Here is a 25198-nt window from a genome sequence, read left to right on the forward strand (position 1 = left end):
TCACCTAATCAAATTAACAAACTGCATCTCCAGAGATAAAGTACTACATCTTCCTAAAGGAATGAAGATATTTCATCATCCCACAGCAAACTCACAATAACCACTTAAATATTATCAGTATGCTAACAGATAACACAGATGAAACATAAAAAAAAGCAATCAAGAAAATGATGAACTAGCAAAATGGTAATAAAAATACAGAGACATAAACTCTAAAAGGAAAAATGAGCAGAAATACAGAAGATGAAGAACACCATACCTTTATTGGGATATTCAGTGGAGTGTTCAGCAGGTATCAAGAAGAATCAGTGGCTTTTTTAACTTTTCAAATAAGTTTTATTGACAGTTGTACATTTTTAACATTTTATTTCAGAATAGGTTTAAATTTATACAACATAGATTGTGAGGTAGTCATACGAAGAATTCCCCTACACCCCTCAGCTCATCATTTCCTGTATTAATAGTTCATTAATGTCTTTGTCACAATTATGGATCCACACACAGCTTCTCTTAGTTTTTCTCCAAAAGCCTTTTATCGCTTCATTCCTCCCACTCTCTGGTTATGTATGAAAAATATATAAAAAATCTATAATATGCCTCATTAAAAGGACCAAAAGAAACAATAACCAGACACAAAATCTGCAGAGCACCAGCCTCACACATCATGTATGGAGAAAAGTGAGATTTATAGGTCGAGAGCTTCATTTTGCTGCAGCTCCCACCAAGAGTCCAGACGCATGGAGCAGGGACTGAGATGAGCCTGTTTTCCTGAGGAGCCTCCACAGGGCCCTCTTGATGTCCCTGTTCCTCAGGCTGTAGATAAAGGGGTTGAGCATGGGAGTGACCACAGTGTACACCACTGAGGCCAAGGCACCCTTTCCGGGAGAAACTGAGAAAGCTGAGCTGAAATACACCCCAATGGCTGTTCCATAAAATAAGCAAACGACCGACAGGTGAGAGCCACAGGTGGAGAAGGCTCTGTACCTCCCACCTGGTGATGGGACTCTCAGAATGGAAGAAATGATTTTATAGTAAGAGAAGAGGATCCCTGAGATAGGGAAAAAACCATATATGATGCCAACAAGATACCTGACTATGTCATTGGTGAAGGAGTCAGAGCAGGCAAGACTGAGAAGTTGAGAAGGGTCACAGAAGAAATTAGAAATTTCTACTTGCTTGAAGCAGGTAACTTTTAATACCATCAGATTATTCAACAGAGAATCCAAAAGGCTAGCCACAAAGGACGCCAAAACTAAGAAGCTACAGCGGCCAAGATTCATGATGGCCTGGTAATGCAAGGGGTGACAGATGGCGACAAACCGGTCATAGGCCATCACGGTCAGAAGCAAATCATCCATGCATGCAAAAATGAGAAAGAGAGACAACTGTGTCAGGCAGCCCACATAGGAGATGACTGTGCTGTGAGTGTGGACATCCACAATCATCTTGGGAACCGTGGTGGAGGTGAAACCCACATCAGCCAAGGACAGGTTGACGAGGAAGAAGTACATGGGGGTGTGGAGGTGGGAGTCTGAGCTGACGGCCAGGATGAGGAGCAGGTTCCCGAGCACCGTGACCAGGTACATGGACAGGAACAGCCCAAAGAGGAAGGACTGCAGTTGTAGATCTTCTGAGAAGCCCATGAGATGGAATTCTGTGACACGTGTGATATTTTGTGTTTCTATATATCCTGGAATCCTATTGGAAAAGAAAACAGTGTTGATAAAAGGAAGCACACAAGCAGGCAATCAGCACATTTTATTATTTTCAGTTCAACCAGTTATGTGTATAGCACATGGGTAACTCTAAGATTCTTAGAATAATTGAATTAAAGAGACAAATTTTGGTGAAATACAATTTTTTAAAGATTTATTTGTTTATTTGAAAGGCAAAGTTATAGAGAGGCAGAGACAGAGAGAAAAAAGAGAGGTCTTCCATCCACCAGTTGTTCCCCAGATGGCTACGACAGCCAGAGCTACACGAATCCGAAGCCAGGAGCTTGGAGCTTTTTCCAGGTCTCCCATGCAAGTGCAGGGTCCCAAGCACTTGGACCATCTTCTACTGCTTTACCAGGCCATAGCAGAGAGTTGTATCAGAAGTGGAACAGCCGGAACTTGAACTGGTGCCCATATGGGATGGCAACACTGCAGGCAGTGGCTTTTACCCGGTACACTGCAGTGCCAGCCCCCATAATAATTTTTTGACAGTGATGAACTCAATCTTCTTACAGCTTTTTCATGATCTGTTTTTTAAATTTTTATTTGAAAGTCAGAGATTGTGAGCCCAGGGAGGCTCTATTCAATATGAAGCAGAGATTTTTTTTTTTTATGCCTCCTCTGTGCCAAGCAAATAATAGGGTCTGAAGAACCAAAAAAGGTGGGGGGGGATGTCATTATTCCCAAAATACACTGCTTATATGTTTACGAGGGTATATTTGTACTCTAAAAGGTTTTGTAGGAATGGAATTAAAACTATCAATTAATTTTAATAGAATTGAACTTTGGGGTATAAAAGTCTTGTCGTAATATGGGGAAATGTATATTATGAAAAACTTGTCATGATTTATTTTAGGCATGGAAAGCCAAGACACTCTGGGGAAAAAAAAAAAAAAAAAAGAAGACCTAAATGAAAGATCTCTGTGAGTGAGATCCCAGTGCAAGAATGGGGCAATCAAAGAAGGAGGTACCTTTCCTGAAGGGAGGAGAGAACTTCCACTTTGACTATCAGCCAGTGAGAAAAAGATTGAATCAGCAAACTCAAAAGGCTTCCATAGCCTTGGCAACTCATGACTAGAGCCTAGGGAGATTACTGACGCCGTAAACAAGAGTGTCAAATTGTTAAGTCAACAACAGGAGTCACTGTGTACTTACTTCTCATGTGGGATCTGTCCTTAGTGTGTTGTCCAATGTGAAGTAACGCTATAACTAGTACTGAAACAGTATTTTACACTTTGTGTTTCTGTGTGGATGCAAACTGTGAAATCTTTGCTTAATATATACTAAATCGATCTTCTGTATATAAAAGTAATTGAAAATGAATCTTGATGTGAATGGAATGGAGAGGGAGATGGGAGGGGTGCGAGTGTGAGGGAAATTATGGGGGGGGGCATTGTAATCCATAAACTGTAATTTGAAAATTTATATTTACTAAATAAAAATAAAATAAAATAATAAAAATAAAAAAATTGGGGACAAAATAAATTCTAATTTTTCATTCCATTTTTCCATGAATGTTTTAAAGTTCTAGTACAAGGATAGCAGTAACAAGTCCTGCTACAGAAATAGGAATGAGCAAGGTCAAGCAGCTTATATTTTAGTGAGTGAAATGAAGATCAACCTTAAAATGGGAATAACAATATCTAAATTTTCTTTTGTCCACTTTTGATTCATCTATTGCATATACATCACATAAGAAGCTTCTATAAATCCATTCATTACTTAAGGTATCAACTCAGGTACAATGCCCGTGTCAAAGATCCTGGGAACATCCTCTATGCACAGGAATAATCAGTGGATTGGTCAGGATTCAAAACTGCATGGTCATTGGATCTGATGCATCTCCATTATCTCCCAACCATCAGAATGTATTAAGCAGAGTTCCCTAAGTTACAACATCAGGTACCTTTGAAGTTGGTTGTCAATCTCTTCACAGACTCTGCATGGGAAATGGGACCTAACCCCTCATCTTAATGTCTCATATTGATAGTAAGTGGCAAGAATAACGAGAACTGGAGGAAGTTGAAAGCTGAAGTGAACTCTCAAGAGAAAGATCTTCCCTGAGTTACCCTGTGCCTGTTCATCTGTGATCTTTGCCTTTGAACTCAGCACCCTTCCCTGGCTGCTGCCCACTATGGTCTACAAAGAAACCCCAAAAGAAGAGCACAGCAAACAGGAAGTCTCTCCCTGGAAGGACAGAAAAGGGAAATGACTTCTTGGGTCGTCACAGGGGAATACCCGCCACGTTCCTTGTGTCTGAAATCAGACCACCTGATTCAGAATTGCCCGCTGCTGCTGCTACCTGACAACCGGATGTGAATTCTATGAGAGTGTGTAGCCCCTCTCCTCCTCTATAAAATAAAAATGTGGGCTATGTGATGAAATGAAACAAGCTATTCAGGACGTAGAGTTCAGACAATGGCACTTAGGGCCTGTGATGCTTTGGTTACTGATATCCTCATCCTGAAACTCATGTTCACGTTGGGTGTTCAGGGGTAATTTGTACAGACTCATTTGCTGCCATCATGAAGGAGATGCTGGTGGGAAGAACAATCGGTGTGAGAGGAAAGAAAAACACTGTCTGACCCCCTTGAGAACCAAGAGCATAAACCTCACAACTTCCTGAGCTGAAACGTAGCCTGTTGGTTGCTTCCCGTCTGTCTTTCACAGCAATCACTTCATCCTAGTGATGAGGAAACTGGTCCCGACATTCCCAGATCCTTGCACTGTCTCCCTCTGTACATACCAGGCTGGGCTGAGTCTCTGAAGCATGACCAAGGGTGATGGGACCCCTGCTCCTCTTCTTCAGGGAGTGCAATGGGAGACTTGCGTCCTTTACTTGGGACTGGAAAGGGGACAGTCAGGCCGTGCCCTCCTGATGCTGATGCTCCCTGTGGTAGGAATCAGCATGGAGCTACTAGAATTCCCCTGGCAAAGTCAAGGTCTAAAGGTGCTGGCTCATTATTTATACTTGGAAGACCCTGGGGACTCAGTGCACAGAGCTCCTCATTAGCCATGGTCCATGTTATCCCAGTCTCTGAGGCCTTGCTGATATTAATGAAAGAGGAAAAGTTAAGTGTACCTGGAAACTTTTCAGAGTGAAAGCTCGCCTGTGCTCCTTGCTGCTGATAAGTTACATGATCTTTATGTAAAATTCAGACTTCCATTTTGAATTCCACAACTCAGCGTGTGATTGTTATGTCTGTAAATTCATTGTATTAAGGATGATACCTGAGGAGAATTCACTCTTCTTTGCCAAGAATCTGATTCTAGGTCCTCATTAGTCTCTATAGACAAGCTTCCTATGTTCATTTCCTAATCACTTGCTTGGGTTGGTATTTTGTGTCTTGGCAACTTATAGCTTCTTACTGATTTGAATGAGTATGTCTAAGTGTGTCTCTTATAAAATTACATTGACATAAATTATTGATGCTTCCATGTTTATTTGGTAACACACCTCAGTACTTTAGAAGCAGCAAAAAAAGGGTACTTCAAAAAGTTTTTAGAAAAAAATGTAATTAAGGGGTGGGCACTGTGGAATAGCGGGTAAAACTGCCACCTTCAGTGCCAGCATCCCATATGGCACTGGTTCGAGTCCTGGCTGCTCCACTTCCTATCCAGCTCTCTGCTAATGCCTGGGAAAGCAGTGGAAGATGGCCCAAGTGCCTGGGCCCCTGCACCCACATGGGAGACCCAGAGGAAGCTCCTGGCTCCTGGCTTCGGATCACCACAGCTCCGCCCATTGCAGCCATTTGGAGAGTGACCTCTCTCTGCCTCTGCCTCTGCCTCTGCCTCTTTGTAACTCTGCCTTTCATATAAATAAATAAATCTGGGGGGAAAAAAAGAAAAACACAATTAAAAGAAATGTTCATAATATACATTTTGCATGAAATTTAAAAATTGCATATGTATAACAATGTCTTCTATTGTTCCTGTTGTATGGTAAATAGTTGTGTAAATGCACTGAGTCACTCTGTAAGGAACCAGGGTAAAAGGAAAGCAGTATTTCCACTGGTTCTTGTCACCTGGATTATAAAATTTGGAGCTCATCTGTCCAGCTGTCCAAACTACCCTGCTGGCCCACATATGAGGAAACAATGATCCCAGCAATCCCTCCTGCAGCCTCTGCATCCCACAAAATTCACTGGGCAGGGCTCTCTCGCTGTGGCCCATGACGGGCAAGTGAGAATGCATTTCCATTCCATGCTCAGTGAATAGTGAGGTCTGAGGCTGTCTCCTCAGGACTTTTCAGAACACAGTTGGGCCTTGACCTCCCAAAACAGATGCATCTGGTAATGGATACACATCTATGATTTTTCTTGGACTGGGACCAGCAGTCCTTTTAAAATTTTTCATTCCGTTTTATTTATCTGCAAGGCAGAGAGAGGCAAAGGTAAGATAATGATAAATTATCAGACAATGATAAAACCCATCTTGTAGCCTCCTCCCCAGGTGCCCCCAATAGCTAGGACAGGGCCAGGACTAACCCAATGCATACAAGTTAGTATGGGTCTCCCACATAAGTAGAAGGAACCCAAATACTTGAGCCATCATCTGCTGCCTCCCATGAAGTGCATTTGCAGGAAGTGGATTAAGAAGCAGATCTGGAACACAAATTTATCACCTCAGTACAGGATTCAGGCATCACTTTGCTAAATGCCCACCCCTGGGAGCAGAATTCTGAAAGTCTAAAAGCACAGGCTGATATTTGACACTCATGTGATCTTGAAAACTTTAAGTGCTAACATCTGTATGCACCAAGGTTATGCAATGACCAAGCTGCCTTTCAGCTGAACCCCCATCAAATTGTCATGCTCTCAGATTCTCCTGCAGGACAACTGTCTCTGTGTTTGTACTGATAGAGTTTCCACCCATACTGCTTCATGATGTATCCACAGCCAACTAGTCCATAGAGGTGATCCTGGTTTCTCTTTATCTGCCAATGTCACAACATTTTGTGGCAAAATTCACAAGTGATTCCAGTAGTGTATGATTTTTGTGCATCATGTAGTGTTCATTTTGCTCCAGAATGTATTTTCTTTAGATTTTTTTTATGAGTGTCATCAATTCATTAGTGGTTAAAAAATACAATGTTGGCCATGCTGATATCAGTAAGACAAAGGAATAGGAAGTCAGTCCAAGTTCTTCATTTCACCCACAGAGTCCTGACTTAACAACATCCATGGACCAAATTCTCTGTAAGAACTCCACAAGCCGGTTAAGGCTTTACATCAAGCCCCCAGGAGCACAAAGCCAAAAGGAACTACCTCAGAGTGAATGGCAGCATTCTTTGTGTTTGTCAGCCAAGGCCCTGCCAGGCCCAGAAACACCATCTCAGGATAAGCAGAAAACCCCCAACTCCTAGCATCTGTCTTGGAAGGGAAAGAGAAGATGAGTTATCATCTCAGGGGCTACCTGAGGAAGTGCGTTATACCTTACCTGACTTGGAGTTCTAATGGAAACGGCAGTGGCCTATGGGTACCAGATTAGGAGCAACTGAGAACTATGGAAAACACCTAGTTATCCTCCCAGAGCAACTTCAGTACCAGAAGCAAGACACCAGGCAGAGATGATGATGTGCTCTTGACAAAAACTATAAACTCACACACAGCCCAGAGAAGATGCCTCCCAGCAAAGGTTTGAGAGTCCCCAACAATCTCCGTGAAGGTCTTTCCCCATATGAATCCAGTCCAGAAAACTTGGGGAAGGTGTTTTCCCCAGTGATCACATCTAACCAGAGAACAAAAGGAATGCATAGAAACTGGGAAATATGACCCAAAGGAACAAATGCTTCACCAGAAATAAGTTACTAAACCCTCTTTAAAGATATGGAGAAGGGGAGGCATCGTGGCGCACTAGGTTAAACCTCTGCCTGTGGCACTGGCATCCCATAAGGGTGCCGGTTCTAGTCCCGGTTGCCCCTCTTCTGATCCAGCTCTCGGCTGTGGCCTTGGATAGCAGTACAAGATGGCCCAAGTGCTTGGGCCCCTGCACCCACATGGGAGACCAGGAAATAAGCACCTGGCTTCTGGCTTCAGATCGGTGCAGCTCCAGCCGTTGCAGCCATGTGGGGAATGAACCAACAGAAGGAAGACCAGTCTCTTTCTCTCTCACTGTCTGTAACTATACTTGTCAAATAAATAAAATCTTTTTAAAAAATAAAGATTGGAGATATTTGATTTTTATTTTTTTTAATCTTTTATTTAATGAATATAAATTTCCAAAGTACGACTCATGTGTTACAATGGCTTCCCCCCCATACCGTCCCTCCCACCCACAACCCTCCCCTTTCCCACTCCCTCTCCCCTTCCATTCACATCAAGATTCATTTTCGATTATCTTAATATACAGAAGATCAGCTTAGTATACCTTAAGTAAGTATTTCAACAGTTTGCTCCCACACAGAAACATAAAGTGAAAAATAATAGATGATTTTTTTTAAATGATGATGAAATCAGATCAGACCTATTGTCATGTTTAATCCCAGTGAGAGTCAAGTTGGGAATTGATAATTTCTTTCTTTTTTTTTTTTTTACAGAAGATCAGTTTAGTGTACATTAAGTAAAGATTTCAGTCGTTTGCACCCCCATAGAAACACAAAGTGAAATATACTGTTTGAGTACTCGTTATAGCATTAAGCCTCAGTGTACAGCACGTTAAGGACAGAGATCCTACATGAGGAGTAAGTGCACAGTGACTCCTGTTGTTGACTTTACCAATTGACACTCCTGTTTATGGCATCAGTAATCTCCCTATGCACCAGTTATGAGTTTCCAAGGCTATGGAAGCCCCTTGAGTTCTCCGACTCTTATCTTGTTTAGACACGGTCATAACAACAAATTCAAAATAATCATCTCAAAGACTGTCAGCTAGCTAAAAGATGACACAAAGAGATCAACTGTGCAACCAGAAAAAAAAGGAATAAATGAAAATAAAGGTAGCAAACTATAAAAAAGAAATAAATTTTGGAGATAAAGAATACAATAACTCAGTTGGAATATTCTATAGAGATTCAACAGCAGGTTCAAGTACAACAAAGAATCAGTGTACTTTTGGACTTTTCAAATAATTTATTTACTAACAGTTATATCATCATTTTTTAACACTTTATGTCAGAATAGTTTTAAATATACAAAAAATTGTGAGGTAGTAATACATAGAGTCCCCATATACCCCTCATCCTATGTACCTTATTACATCACATATTGATATCTTTGTTACAGTGAACCACACCCGTCTTCCAAATTATTATAAAGACTATTTATTTATTTATTTGAAAGAGTTAACAGAAAGAGGTAGAAAGAGAGAGAGCGAAAGAGAGAGAGAGAAATCTTCCATTCACTGGTTGGCTTCCCAAATGGCTGCAATGGCTGGAGCTGGGACAGGCCAAAGCCAGGATTCAGGAGCTTCTTTCAGATCTCCCATATGGGCACAGGGGCCCAAGCACTTGGGCCCACCTCCACTGCTTTCCCAGGAGCATTAGGAGGGGGCTGGACTGGAAGTGGAGCAGCCAGGGCTGAAACTGGCACCCATGTGGGATGCTGGTGTTGCAGGCAGCAGCTTTACTCGCTGTGCCACAGTGCTGGCCTTGTCCCCTATCTTTTCATCCCAAACACTTTCACTTATTCCATGACTCCCAACCTCCAGTAATCAATATTTTCATGTTCAGATTCAGATTTTTTTATTTGAAATTATCTAGTCACAGGAGCAAAAGAAAAATAATGAAGAAAAGTGAATAAAACTAGAGGGATGTATGGGATAACATAAGGAGATATGCCCTATATTCCATATGCCTTATGGAAATTACACAATAAGAATAAAGAAATGGAGTATGGTAAAGAGCCATTTTTAAGAAACAGTGACTCCTATTTGGAGGTTCCTACATTTCAAGAAGGAAGTCCATATACACATTATAAAAGCTCAGTTAACTCCAACTAAAATAAATCCAAAGGACTACCACTAAGCCAAATGAGAATCAAAATATCCATGTTGCAGAAAAAAAGAGAATCCTGAAAGCAGCAAAGGAGAATTCACTTATCACATACAATGAAGCTCCTAAAACACTACAGACTTTTCAGACTATCTCTAGGATACCTTAAAAATTCTCACGCCAAGGGCTGGAGCTGTGGCAAAGTGGGTTAAGCTGCTGCCTGCAGCCCTGGCAACCCATATGGGTGCCAGTTCAAATCCTGGCTGCTCCACTTCTGTTCCAGCTCCCTGATAATGCACCTGGGAAAGCAAAGGAGGATGCCCCAAGTGCGTAGGCCCCTGCCACTCATGGAGGTGACCTAGAAGAAGCTCCTGACCCTGGCTTAGGCCTGGCCCATCCCTGGCCATTGCAGCCATTTGGGGAGTGAGCAAGTGGATAACAGATCTCCCTCGCTTTCTCTAACCACCCCGCACCCCGTGTGTGTGTGTATGTCTGCCTTCCAAATAAATCTCACTTCATTCTTCACAGAAGTCAAAAAAATCAGAATCTCTGGTGGCAGGACCCAGGCCTGATGTTCGGTGAACAACCCTGCTGAAACAGGAGCAAAGACAGGGGTCCACACTGAAAACCAGCACAAATAAGTTACATAGGATCAAAATGTGATGAAAAGTATAGAAGAATCATGGAAAAGATGTAAACTAGAAAAATGCAGAAAGGGTTGTTCATTTGCCCAGGATTCCTGGATCATCAATAATAAACTGCAGAGAGTTCTGCAGAGCTAAAGTAGGATTCAGGCATGCAATGGTTAAGATGTATAAAAAATCTGTAATACTCTCCATTCAAAAGTGCAAAAGAAGCATTATTCAGACACAAAATTTAGGGAGACGAGAGCCTCATACATCATGTAGTTAGAGGTGAGACTTGTACTTCTAGATGCTTAGTTTTGCTTCCTTTTTCAACCTGCAGTCCAAACGCATGGCGCAAGGACAGAAATTAGGCTGTGTTGCTGAGGAGCTTCTGTATGGCTCTCTTCAAGTCCCTGTTCTTCAGGCTGTAGATAAAGGGGTTGAGCATGGGGGTGACCAGAGTGTACACCACTGAAGCCCAGGCACCCTCCCCCGGAGAAAGTGAGAAAGTTGAATTGAGATAAACTCCAAGGCCTGTTCCATAAAATAAGCAAACGACTGACACGTGAAAGCCACAGGTAGAGAAGGCTTTGTACTTCCCACCTGCTGAGGGGATTCTCAGAATGGAGGACACAATGTTATAGTAAGAGAGGAGGATCCCTGTGATAGGGAGAAAACCATAGATGATGCCAACAAGATATCTGAATACGTCGTTGGTGAAGGAGTCGGAGGGAGTCAGGCTGAGAAGCTGAGTAGGCTCACAGAAGAAATTAGAAATTTCCAGTTTCTTGAAGCAGGAATCCCTTAAGACCATCAAGTTCTGCAGCAGGGAATACAGAAGGCTGGCCCCAAAGGACATCAAAACTAAGAAGCCACAACGGCCGGGATTCATGATGGCCTGGTAATGCAGGGGGTGACAGATGGCAACAAACATAGGCCATCACAGTCAGAAGCAAAGCATCCATGCATCCACAGATAACAGAGAGAGACATCTGCGTCAGGCAGCCCACATAGGAGATGGCTGTGCTGTGAGTGTGGATGTCCACAATCATCTTGGGAACCATGGTGGAGGTGAAACCCACATCAGCCAAGGACAGGTTGCAGAGGAAGAAGTACGTGGGGGAGTGGAGGTGGGAGACTGAGCTGACAGCAAGGACAATGAGCAAATTCCCGAGCACCATGACCAGGTACATGGACAGGACCAGCCCAAAGAGGAGGGGCTGCAGCTCTGTCATCTCTGAGAAGCCCATGAGATGGAATTAGGAGACACATGTGACATTGTGTGTTTCAATATAACCTGGGAATCTTTGAAAAGAAAATAGCATTAGTATAGGAACAAATGGCTCATGGCCCTTGCCTATATTTTCAACTCAACCCATTATGGGTATAGCACATGAGTAACTCTAACGTTCTTAGAATAAATTGAATTTAAAAATTTGGGGGGACAATACAATTTTGAAATTCTTAATCTTTTGAGGTGTGTTTTACATCTTTTTCAAGACCACCACCTCTGTTTCACACTTGGAGACATGCAACCTCTGCCATCTTCCTCTGAAGTGACAGACTCAGTCTTCCTGGAGCTCCTTCTGATTGGTTTCTGTGTTCCTCGTCTCCATCTATGCACACCTGCTTTAGACACTCACCTGAGTTGAGCACTGTCTGTGATCACAACCAAATGCAACCAAGTCTTCTCTAACAGAAAAGAATAACAAGTGCATTTTCCCCCTGCAGGACATCATTCTAATTCAAGGAAATGAAGAGCAATCGAATATATCTTATTTTCTTCTCAGGCCATGACAAAAGCTCATTTGACTGAAAATATTTATAAATACTCTATAAAGTTAGGACTGCATTATCTAGACTCTAAATTGCACTTGCTTTTCGTGATTGGAAGCTATCGTTGTGTGTCAGGGTTTCATAATTTCTGGTTTCCCTCCATTGTCTCTTTTGCTCTAAAAGGCTGACACACAGGGAGACTCCCCAGATGCCTGCACTGTGTGTGGCAGACCAATGCAGAGGCTGGGAGCTGGAACTCAATCCAGGTCTCCCACATGGGTAGCAGGGGCCTGATTGCTTGTGCTGTCACCTCTTCCTCTCACAGTCTGCACTGGCAGGAAGCTGAGTCACAGCCCAGAGCCAGGAATCCAACCCAGGTACCCCAGGTGGGAGGAGGACATCTTAATCACTCCTGTTTGTCTCTTTAAAGTCATCAAGTACATCCATCCTCATCACCAGTGGATGGCAGACGTTCATAAGTATGCTTTAACTAAATGCACATGACCATATGAAACCACTGACCACAAATGTTATATTAGTGTATTCTTATCTGTCCAATATTTAGAAATAATGGACTATTTAGAAATACCTGAATTTTTAAAATTTTATTCATGTTTTTATCTATCCCCTTTGCTCTCATGCTCTCATCTACCCTGTATGATCTGCTATGTAAGAGCTATATCTTCCTCAAATATTGTTTCCATTTTTCCACTCTTTTCTATAGAGACCTGGTAAGACTGCTTTATAGTTTTTATGATCATAAGTGCCCTTATTTAAGTTGAGATATTTGGTATCAGAGAAGGCCAAGGCCATTGGAGTCCCAAACTTCCTGTGCATAATTCAAATATTTTCATTTTATACCTTTTTGATTCATTGGTTGTAATTCTCTAATTCTGGCTGCCTAAAGGAAACTCAACTTTATTATATTAATAGTCCATACTGTCATTGAATCAAGAAAAGAATTGTAAAACAAAGAATGCCAGAAAAGAATGTAAATGCACTTGAGCAGTTTCCTTATCTATAAATGAGGAACAATAATTGTTCACATTATAAGTCTGTGGGAAAGGAGCTTCTGTAAGTATTTTACTACATTCTTTTTCATTTTTCATTTTATTTGAATCTGGGCTGCCTCCAGGGTACACATGAGCAGGAATTGGATCAGAAGTGAAGTGGTGGAGACCTGAACCAGGTACTGTGACACTTGTTGCAAGCTTCCCCACCTGAGGCTTCATTTTCTGCAGCAAAATACAAGCTCCTTGTGCCAGTACTGATTTAGGGATCCTTAAATAGTTTTCTTTAAAACTTACCTGTTAAGTATTATGGGGCTCAGTGGAGTAGTGTGCTATATCTGCTGCTCCTGAAATATACTAGTGTGAATTGATGTTCTGTTTTATTTTCTCTGTGAAGTACATTGGTCTCCTTCAAACACTTCAAACACTGTCCAATCCTCACTTGAGAAGTCAACATTTAATCTGTCTACATGTTAGTATGACCATGTTTCCAAAATTTCTGTGCTTCTCTCCATACCACACATAGGAATATTTCTCGAAGATGTGTGTGTGAGATTGTTTGAGTTTCAAATTTGATGAAATTTCAATCTTATTAATAATCAGCTGCATCTGCTGTTCTAATACAATATCAATCATTATGAACTCTTTCCTCTTTAGATAGACCGTCAAATATTTCCTTGTCTAATGTCTGGTAGTAATTCTTCCATGAAAACTCACTAAGAAATTTCATCTTGTGAGGGGAATAATAATTCCACTTGGTTCAAGTGGAGAATACGTGGCCCTGGGAAGTGATTGGAAAAATCGGCGTTTTAGTCCTGTGTCAGTTACCTACAACACTCAACAATGTGTATAAATCTCTCCACCTCTTTGTAATTGTGTTGTCCACTAGACATAGGAAGAATACACCCATATCTGTGACAGGTTAGCACCAAGGGGAAGTTGGAGCTAAAACACATCACTGTTGTGCTTCTTCTAAATACAGATTCTGTCTTTACAGAAATAGCAGCTTTGTTGATAGATGTCATCCTCAAAGGTCAGCTGAGGCTGCAATGATGACAACTCTAACAGGGGTCTCACCTTGGGCAAAAATGTCTCCCTCCTCCCTTCTCTCTCTACGTTTTCCTTTTATTATAGATCAGACCATCTCCGCCTTAATTTTTCAATACTCATAAACAATGGTTATGCTATAGATTCTATTAACTGAAATTGCATGTGTCCTTCACAGAGACAAAAAGTGCATAGTATTCTGAGTTTCTATATCTATTTCACATTCCTGAAAGGGGAGAAGGTAATGACAAGAAAGCACCAAGTGTATTGAAGCCACACAATTATACCCAATGATTATGAGCCAGGCAAGGCTTTCCTCTATATGTTGCAGAGATTTTTTTATGCCTCCTCTGGACCAACCAACAAATGGGATCTGAGGAATCAAAAATGAAAGATTGCCATTCTTCCCAAAATGCACAACTTATATATACATTTGTGAGGATATACTTACACTGTAAAATTTTTTGTCAGAATGAAAATTATTTTGGGTTCATGTTAATGCAAAAATAGTTTTGGATATAAAATTTTTGATAATATGTGGAAAATGTGTATTATGAAAAACTTGTGCATGGATTTAAAAAACAGGTTTGGGTCAAAATGAATTCAAATATTTCATTCCATTTCTCCATGAATGTTTTGAAGTTCTCAAACAAGGACAAGAGCAGCAAATCCTGGTACAAAAATAGGAAGGCACAGTATCAAGCAGGTTATATTTTAGTGAATGATATGATTATCAACCTTAAAATAGTAGGAACAGTATCTAAAATTTTGCTCCCCTTTGATTCATCTATTGCATATAGATCACATAGGAAGCTTCCATTATAAGTTCATTCATTACTCAATGAAGTATCAACTCAGATGACAATGCCCCATGTCAAAGATCCTGAAAACATCCTCTACACACATGAATAATCAGCAGATTGGACAGTATTCAAAACTGCATGCTCTCTGGATCTGATGATTAAAGGTCTACACTGTCTCCCAGTCATCAGAATGTGTTAAGCAGAGTTCCAGAGGTTAAAACATTAGGTACCTCTGAGATCCATTGTTATTCTCTTTCATTTTCTACAGTAGAAATAAAATCCTCATACCTCATATTAATGTCTCTTTTTGAAATTAAGTAGGATGATTTATAAGAGAAGTAGAGGAAGTTGAATGCAAAGTGAAATGACTCGAGAGATATCTTCCCTGAATGACCCTGTGCCTGCTCTGCCTGTGATCTTTGCTTTTGAATTCAGTCACATGTCATTGGCTGCTGCCTGCCATAATCTACAAAGAAACCCAAAAAAAAAGAGTAAAATTAACAGGCGGTCTCTTCTTTGAAGGGACAGAAAAGTGAAATGACTGCTTGAGTCATCAGAGGGGAATATGGATTACATTCCTTGTCTGAAATCAGCCCAACTGATTCAGCATTGGTTCCTCCTTCTTCCCTGACAACTCTTGATTCAAGTCCAACAAAAGTGCTGACTCCTCTCCTCTTCTATAGAATAAAAGTTTGTGCAGCGTAACTTGGGAGATTGTATAATGACATGAAACAAGTGACTCAAGATGTAGAGTTCAGACACTGGCAGTCATAAAGTTTTCAATAAAATTTCAAGATGCTTTGGTTACTGCCACCCTTCCCATCACCTTAATGATCTTGTTTGGGTGTTCAGGGATAGTTTATACAGACTCATGTGCTACCAACATGAAAGAGATAGCAGTGGGAAGAAGAATAACTCATTTCAAGAAAAACTCTGAATTAGAGCTTTGAATCCCTCTGAGAACCAAGAACATAAACCTCACAAATTTCTGAGCAGAAATTTTGCCTGATTCCTTCCCATCTGTCTATCCCAGCAGTCATTTTCATCCTGGTGATGAGAAAGCAATGTTCCTGACATTCCCAGATCCTATTCCTTCTCACAAGAACCAGCAGGCCACAGAAACGGGGATTCATGATGACTGGGTAGTGCAAGGGGTGGCAGATGGCCACAAAGCGATCATAGGCCATCCAGGTGAGGAGAAGTGTGTCCATGCCCCCAAAAACCATGAAGAAGTACATTTGAGTGATGCAGCCTGCGAAGGTGATGGAATAGCTTTGAGTCTTGATGTACTGCAGCATCTTTGGGATGGTTGTAGAGATGAAACAGATGTCAGCCAAGGACAGTTTGGAGAGGAAGAAGTACATGGGCGTGTGGAGGCGGGCATGGGACCCAATGGCCAGGATGATGAGCAGGTTTCCAAGCACTGTGACCACAAGCATGAGCAGGAACAAACCAAATAACAGAGGTTGGTGCTTTGAGTCTTGAGAAAAGCCCAGGAGTAAAAATCCTATAATACTTGTTCAATTTCCAGTTTCCATGTAGTTGACACATCAGCTAAACAATTCAGGAAGAGAAGGCATGTGAAATAGACAATGAGCAGCCTCTCAATTCTCTCTGAATTTTCAATTCTTGAGGTGAAGAATTGAGAAAAACAAGCTTACTGTTACAAAACTTAGGAATTCTATAGTCTGTCACTTGTTATAGGCAACATTTTGTAATCTCTGTCCGTTAGCCTCTGGGACACTCATCTATTTCCTTTGGTTTTGTGTGTCTGTGTTGTTTTATTTTAGAGGCAGAGTTATGGAGAGGCAGAGGCAGAGAGAGAGGTCTTCCATCCACTGGTTCACTCCCCAGATGTCCACAACTGTCAGAGCTGTGCTGATCTGAAGCCAGGAGACAGGAGCTGCTTCCTGGTCTCCCACATGGGTGCAGGTGCTCAAGCACTTAGGTTATCTTCCACTGCTTTCCCAAGCCATATCAGAGAGCTAGATGGGAAGTGGAGCAGTCGGGACTCGAACCGGTACCCATATGCAATCTGGCGCTGCAGGTGGTGGCTTTAGTCACTATGCCACAGCACTAGGCTCTCACCTATTCCCTTTATCTCTGACTTAGAGTCAAGGACTACAAACAGCAACTTTAGATCTTAGGAATAAAATAGTCCACATCTTTGCTAACACATAAGAGGCCCAGTGATCTAAAGGAAAGTTATAGGCCATCTTGCTTGTTTGGGGCACATCTGAAACCAGAAAACCACATCTGGGTATTAAGAAAACGTGAGAGCAAGGACAACATCTAGATAAAATATTGCAGGATAAGTAGGATGATGACTTACTTCCCAAGGTAAAGAAAGGAAGAAAAGGAAGGGAGAGGAAAGGAACATGCATATTAGCAGGAAACTAGGATTAGGAGCAGAGCCAGAACTCAGCCCAGGCTCTGTGATATAGGATGCAGGCATCCCAAAAAGCATCCTAACTAATCAACTCATCAAATGCCCACCTGGCTTACTTATTTTAGTGAGCACACATGCAGAGATCCTATGGGCCATGGCCAGGATTCTGGTGTTCCCTGGAACGTAATCTGCATCTTAATATCATCAACAGCATTGCAAAATAAAGCAATTCCATTCCCTACTAGGTCTATTGCAGGGACTTCCTTCCAAGTGTCAATCCTGATAACACCTCTTTCTGAAATGAACATCAAGCTGCATCACTCTCCTCCTACAACCTTGAGATGTCTTTCTGGTGCTGCCTTTCTGATTCTGTTCAGGATTTTATAGGAAAAAAAAAATCACTAACAAGGTGGCTGGCTTACAAATGACAGAAATTGCATGTGAGATTTCTAAGAGTCAGGGAGCCCTCTCTTATTTATTCTATTTCCTTAAGCACTTGTAGATCCACACAAAAATAAATTTATCCTTTATTTCCATGAAGTTATAAAGTTTCATTATATAGTCCATGTGAACATTCAGGTTTTAGAACTGTTTTCATGAAAGTAATCATTTGGCCAGAAAAAGGTTCTATTTCTGGGATAATCAAATACTGTTCTTTCAGTCTACATTAAAAAGTTGAGACAATGAAAAATGTACAGTGGAAAATATAATTGTGCAGTGCAGCACTGTAGCACAACACTTGCATTTCATCATCCATTCTGGCTGCCCTGCTTCCAATTCAGCTCCCGGCTAATACACCTGAGAAAGCTCTGCCACCCACGTAGAAGACCCCTATGGAATTCCTGGCTCCTGGCTTTGGTGTAGCCCAGCCTTGACTATTGCAGCCATTTGGGAAGTGAACAAATGGATATACAATCCCTCTCTCTCTCTTTCTGTGCACGCTCCTGTGTCTCCCCCCGCCTTTGTCACTATGCCTATCAAATCAATGAATCTTGGTATATATTTAAAAATAGCACCAGCCAAATGATGATTCAAATGAGTCATGACATTAGGGTTAGCAATGTTTATCTTAAGTTGCCCATGTATTAGAAACTTTCTGCCTACATTCAGATCAAAGGTTAGACATCAGAAGCTGGAAGGTTAGTCATCTTTGTTCATACTAGCCCCTTTGTCCACGCACCAAACAAGTATGCCCTATTCTACTTCTACTGCCTAGAGTCCGAGGGCAGTTGTGCTGAACTATGTTGGGAATTACAAAAGAATGAATGCAGCAGCTTGTCAGTCACTGAAAAAGTCCTGGAAACCATTCTGCAAGAAGGGAGTCTTGGGCCAGGCTATGTGGAGGCTGTTGGGATATGAAGATTAAGGGTGTGTGCCCTTTGTATTCATGGTCCGGCCTCCCAGGTGTAAAGATAGATGCAGAAAACAGTAATTGTAACATAGAAAATTAAGTGCTAAGGGGGATTATAGTGTGGAATACAGAGAGGGGCTCTAAATTGAGCCTGGGGCTATGGAGTCATGGAAGCATTCCTGGAGGAAGGGCTACCTGGGAAAGTAGCTATTCAGAGAAGGGTTGAGTCAGGACTCCCTGGAAGAGAGAAGAAGAATGGGAGATGTTTGAAAAAGGAGGCAGTAGAGGCCAGAGGGTTCTGGCAATTTGCTCTTGCTTAAGTAGAAAGTGGTAGATGAGAACGATAAAGAATGATGTTGGATAGATGGGCAGAAATGACATCTCTAAGAACCTGGAAAGAGAAATTGCACAGAGAATGGTGATGTGAAGAGAGTACAATTAAGGGGGAGGGGACAGAGAGAGAGAGAATGAATGAATACAATCAAGGGACTAATGTGATATGAATTACAATTATTGCTGGTACCTGGAGGGAAAGATGAGTTTGGGGCAGACATAACATTTGGGGAGTCCTCACATCATTTGAGTTGAAGGGACCCACTGAAGAATTATGTTGCCTAAGAAAGACAAGCACCAAGAGAGGTGCACAAGGAAATCAAGGGAAATCATGGGAAAGGGATATTGTGGGTTCCAGTGCACCCCTGCCATCCCCCAAGAATTAAGGCAGGGGATGTCAAGAGGGAAGGTGGTGTTAGGCTTACCTGTGTCCTTCCCTTTCCCTCCCTCACACCCCAACCCAAGAATTTCTATGCCACAGTCCAAGATGCTAGGGAATTCAGCCTCTGCTTTCTTGAAGGAATCTAATAAGAGCCCTGGATAAGAGTTAAGAGGGAAGGGGAAGCACAGATCGTTCTGGAAAGCAGGAAATGTCCCTAAGCAAGTGTGGGTCACAGAATTCAGAAGGCTTGGGTAGGGTAATTGATGAACAACTTAATATGTTATCCCTCTTAGTATTTTTTTTGTTCTACTTAATACTTTTGGTTGAATACTGTAATCAATACACAATTATTCTTAAGTGCTGAAACTTAACTGAAAAGTGATCACTGTTAAATATAAGAGAAGGAATAAGAGAGGGAAGATATGTGCAATTTGGGACATGCTCAAGCTGACTTACCTCAAACGGTAGAGTTAGAAACATACCAGGGGATTCCCATTCAATCCCATCAAGGTGGCATGTACCAATGCCATCTCTCTAGTCCCAATGATCAATTTCTGTTTACAATTGATCATAGTGATAGGACTAAGAACCAAAAGCATCACATAAATAAGAATAGTGTCTGCAAATACTAGCTGATAGAATAAAAATGGGAGAGAACGATCCAACATGGGAAGTGAGATACACAGCAGACCCATAGAATGGCAAATGTCCTAATAGCACTCTGGCCTCATAATCAGCCCTTAAGGCATTCGGATCTGGCTGAAATGCCCATGAGGGTATTTCAGGCATGGAAAGCCAAGACACTCTGGGGGAAAAAAAAAAAACCTAAATGAAAGATCTCCGCGAGTGAGATTCCAGTGGAAAGAATGGGTCATCAAAAAAGGAGGTACCTTTCTCTGAAGGGAGGAGAGAACTTCCACTTTGACCATAGCCTTGTCTAAATATGATCAGAGTCAGTGAACTCAGGGGGCTTCCATAGCCTTGGCAGCTCATGACAAGAGCCTAGGGTGATTACTGATGCCATAAACAAGAGTGTCAAATTGTTAAGTCAACAACAGGAGTCACTGTGCACTTACTCCTCATGTAGGATCTCTGTCCTTAGTGTGCTGTACATTGAGATTTAATGCTATAACAAGTACTCAAACAGTATTTTTCACTTATGTTTCTGTGTGGGAGCAAACTGTTGAAATCTTTACTTAATGTATGCTAAACTGATCTTCTGTATATAAAGAGAATCAAAAATGAATCTTGATGTGAATGGAATGGGAGAGGGAGTGGGAAAGGGGAGGGATGCAGGTGGGAGGGACGTTATGGGGGGAAGCCATTGTAATCCACAAGTCGTACTTTGGAAATTTATGTTCATTAAATAAAAGTTTAAAAAAAGAGAGAGAGAATAGATCTAGAAGGGTCCAAGACTTTGCTGTTAAAAATTTACAGTTCTATCAGGACCTTGGGGCATCCATCTGTGCAACTTGGACTGGAAATCATAACACTAGACCATGTGGTCCAGGGTAGTGAAGTGGCCAACAAATTCTAGCACCTCTCGTCATCTTCCTAACCATGCCCACTAACAAAACAAAACCAAAGAGAAAACTCACTACACAATGGCAGCTATTACCAAGCAGTCTAATCATTCTTCCTTCCCAGAAATTACTTTCAGCAAGTCTTTCTCCATGAACATTACAGATTTTACCTTACCTTATACTTAACAAAAGGCAATGCCCTTTCCCCTCCCATAGTTTCCTCAACACTTACCAGGCTATGCAGGCTCGGCAGCATGAGCCCACACAAAGCCAAATGTCTAGAATCTCTTTCTTTCATAGAGGGTGGATGATAGACAGAAGGTCTGGCCCCCAGAAAAGTGGAAGACAGAGCCAGGCATGTGCCATAGGGCCTGGATCACTTCTTCTGGAGATGATGTGAGTATCTTCTGTGTGGGACCTTGAAGACTATAAGTTAGTGAGTTCCAAGTTGTGTCCTGGAGGCTGTATCCCCTCTGAAGCTAATTAGACAAATTGATCAGTGATGTGTTCATTCTCTGATTATTTTGGCTCCACAAAGACAGGGAATCTAACCTGCCAATTCATTATCCCTGGGAGACTAACACTGAAGACATCTGTAATTTCTCTCTCCTACGTTCTTCACCTCTGGGAAAAATTAATCTTACTTGGATCACTTCTTTGTGACAAATATGGCAGCATTTTTTGGCTTGTAGATTCCTAATAAGATGATGGTTGAGTAGAAAAAGTTCCAGGATTCACTGGAGCAGTGATGTCAAAATCTAGCCTAAACCAGGACTGCCTCAATATTTGTGGTTTTTTAAAGATTTATTCATTTATTTGAAAGTCATGGTTACACAGAGAGAGACGGATAGCCGGGGGCGGGGGGGGGGGTGTATTCCATCTGTTGGTTCACTCCTCAATTGGCCAGAATGGCTAGAGTTGCACCTATCCAAAGCCAGGATCCAGAGCTGCTTCCAGTTTTCTCACGCAGGTGCAGGGACCCAAGGACTTGGGCCAACTTTTACTGCTTTCCCAGGCCATAGCAAAGTGCTGCATCGGAAGTGGAGCAGCCAGGACTCAAACCAGCACCTATATGGGATGCCAGCACTGCAGGTGAGGGCTTTACCCGCTATGCCACAGCGACACCCCCTCAACATTTTTTATACATAGATCTTTAAGGCCCACTCCAAAGTTTCTGTCTCAGGAAATCTCAACTTGAGTCCATCAAGTTTTATGTTGGACAAGTTTCAAATTTGATGGTTCCAACGACAATCCTTTGAGAACCACCATCACAAATTTAGGTTTATCAAAAATAGCAACTAGGGCTCTGTCAACATATGGCTTCCCACTCAATCCCAGACTTATCTTGTCAAGTTCTTCAGAAGACCTAAGAGTCTATTTGTTTAAAAATTACAATAGGTATGGGCAATGTGGCCTAGTAGGTTAAGCCACCACTTTGGAAACCAGCATCCCATATTGGAGGGCCTGGGAATTGAGTCCCAACTCCATTTCCATCCTGCTTCCTATTAATGCACACACTGGCAGGCAACTGATGATGGCTCAAGTGCCTTGGTCCATGCAATCCACGTGGGACCACAGAATGAGTTCTGGCCTCTTGGCTTCATCCTGGCCCAGCTCCAGCTCTTGTAGGCATCTAGGGAATGAAATAGCAGATCCAGGATTCTCTCTCTCTCTGTCTCTCTAACTTTTAAATAGATAATGTTATTTCTTTTAATTTTTATGTAACAAGGTTGTTATTTTCCTTTATTTCTTTTTTTAGTGTTTGTATTTTAATTTTCAATTAGTTTTTAACAGATTCAGTGTGATTTGTAGATAGTTCTAATAACAATGATATTCCATTCCTCCCTCCATCCCTCCCTAACCATCCCATACATCCTTCTCCCTATCTCTTAATTAGTTTTTGAGATAACATCTTTAAAATTTACATTACAGTAAAAAGCCTTAATACTTCATCAAAGAAGAAGTTTAACAAGTACAAAGCAAAAAGACACTAGTGGGAATATAGACAATGACTATAAATAATAACTGGAAAAATGAACATTTCACCCATATAGAGTAAATGTTAAACACAAATAAAAATTAGATGTTTTATTTCTTGAACTTTTGGTTAACACTTTTAACACTTTTCTATGGTTATATGTGTGTGTTTGTGTACACAGATATGTAACAAAATGCAGCATTTTAACCATTTTCAAAAATGTTTCTTGGGAGCCAGTGCTGTGGTGCAGTGGGTTAAAGCCCTGTCCTGAAGCCTCAACATCACATATGGACACTGGTTCTAGTCCTGGCTGCTCCTCTTCCAATCTAGCTCTCTGCTATGGCCTGGGAAAAAAATGGGGGATGTTCCAGGTCCTTGAGCCCCTGCATCCATGTAGGACACCTGGAGGAAGCTCTTGGCTCTTGACTTCAAATCGGTTCAGCTCCAGCTGCTGCGGCTGTCTTGGGATTGAACCAGCAGATAGTGGACCTCTGTCTCTTCCTCACTCTAACTCTGTCTTTCAAATAAATACAATGAATCTTTTTAAAAAAAGTTTTGTGAGTTATTTTGATTTACTTGCACAGCAGTATGACAAAGAGAAATCTTCCATCCACTAATTGACTCCCCAAAATGCCTACAACAGCCAGAGCTGGTCCAGACTGAACCCAGGGGCCCAGAATTCCATCCTGGTCTCCTGTGTGTATGGCAAGGGCCCAAGCACTTGGACTATCATCTGCTGCCTCCCAGGTTGTATTAGCAGGGAGTTGGATGAGAAATGGAATAGCTAGGGCTTGAATAGGCACTCCACAATGCAGGCACCCAAGAAACTGCTGAACCAGCTTTGCCACAATGCCAGCCCCTATTGTAACCATTTCTTAGTGGATAGTTCAGTGGCACTAGACACATTCCAATGTTGTACACTGTTGCTGTGGATTCATTCTGGGAGGAGAAGCACAGTGGGGGCAAGAGGCGTGGAGTCACAACACAGACCCCGGGAGTCAGGTGAAAGTGGGCTAGAGGTAAGCAGCTTGCAGACTCATTTATTTCAGTTGGTGCAGCAGCTTCTATAGCCAAGGCAGCCAATCTGGTCAAGGGGTGGTTTATGCCCTAACCAATCACTGCCTATTGCCAGGCATGCTCCTTTGCCAGTTGGGTTCTGAAGCCATTCCTGAGTAACTGACACTCACTTGCCAGTGGCCATCTTGGCACAGCCTTCTCATTCCACCACATTTCCCCCTTTTTGTTTATTTTTGAACAATGGGAGGCACAATCCTTGGCCATACCATTGTTGACCCCGTTTCTATGTGGTCTCCTCATTTGGCTGTGCCTGTCTTAGGTTGTACCCCAGGGGATCTTACCTGTTGTTGACTAACCAGCCCTCAAATTGGGAGACCACAGGAGTGCTTGCTCAGATGGGGGTAGGAATGAGGAACAATGGTAATCAGGAATGGCAAGACTGCACGCAGGCTGTGGGCTTTTCTAGTGGCTGACTGGAGCTAAGTGGGGTATAAAGCAGTAGCAGATTTGGCTGTGGGCAGTTCCTCAGGGCAGGATGATAGGGCAGCAGCTTGACAATCAGTAGCAGGTGCATCCACTAACAAGGCGGACTCTCAGTCTTGTTCAGTTGGTCTGGTTGACTGTAAGTTACAGGCTTGATGTTTCTGGCTGGTAGCCAAATGGGCTGTCCCACATTCTCTGGAAAGACACAAGCATATCCTCGGCCCTTGGTTAGCAGAAGCCTTTTTATGGGTGTTGTAATCCAGGGCCTGAATTGCGAATCCACTCTGACATTAATGGCAAACATGTGGGTGGGATGGGGTCTAGTGGCTGCCCTGAGAGCCCGGGGTACCCGGGGACTGCCACAAATGTGGGGATCCTGACTGGTTGCAGATGGGATGACCTCACATGGCTTAGCACTTTGAGGTTTTCTAAGTTCATCCCATGGATATTTGGGGGATGGCTGGCTAGGCATTGCGACATTTTCTGATGGCATGTCATTTTCACTGTCAGAGCTCTCTCTCCCTAAGTTATCAACTGGTGCCTGTGAGGCAGCAGCCTGGAGGGGCAGGCTCTTATCACTCATGTATTCATTATGTTTGGTAATCTGTGTGGATTTCTGAGAGGGGGGTATCTTTCCCATGTTTGAGTACTTAAGAGTGGTGCACCACACCAACTCTAGCCAAAGGAAAGACACACACAGCACTGCTGCCATAATAAAACAAATTCCTAGCACCTCAGTGGCTGATGGCATTATGCAGGGGGGTCCCTACATTAGATGAACAGACAGTGGTGTATCAGATCGTAAGTATGTCCAGTGCTTAGAGGGGAACTCCTT

The 25198-nt window shown here is 42.2% G+C and overlaps 1 protein-coding gene and 1 pseudogene across 1 annotated transcript; both read right to left on the reverse strand.

Annotated features, from left to right (window-relative positions):
• Positions 1-701: 701 nt before the first annotated feature.
• Positions 702-1757, reverse strand: LOC149121558 (olfactory receptor 7E178-like). Its single transcript, XM_089315593.1, has one exon. It carries the CDS (start codon positions 1641-1643, stop codon positions 702-704), a length of 942 nt encoding a protein of 313 aa, XP_089171719.1. The 5' UTR covers positions 1644-1757.
• Positions 1758-10638: 8881 nt separating this feature from the next.
• On the reverse strand, positions 10639-16445 carry LOC100346077 (olfactory receptor 7E178-like; annotated as a pseudogene).
• Positions 16446-25198: the final 8753 nt, after the last annotated feature.

This window comes from Oryctolagus cuniculus, chromosome 16, assembly GCF_051225735.1.
Source record: "Oryctolagus cuniculus isolate XC-2025 breed Fujian yellow rabbit chromosome 16, ASM5122573v1, whole genome shotgun sequence".
NCBI classification, from domain to species: Eukaryota; Metazoa; Chordata; class Mammalia; order Lagomorpha; family Leporidae; genus Oryctolagus; species Oryctolagus cuniculus.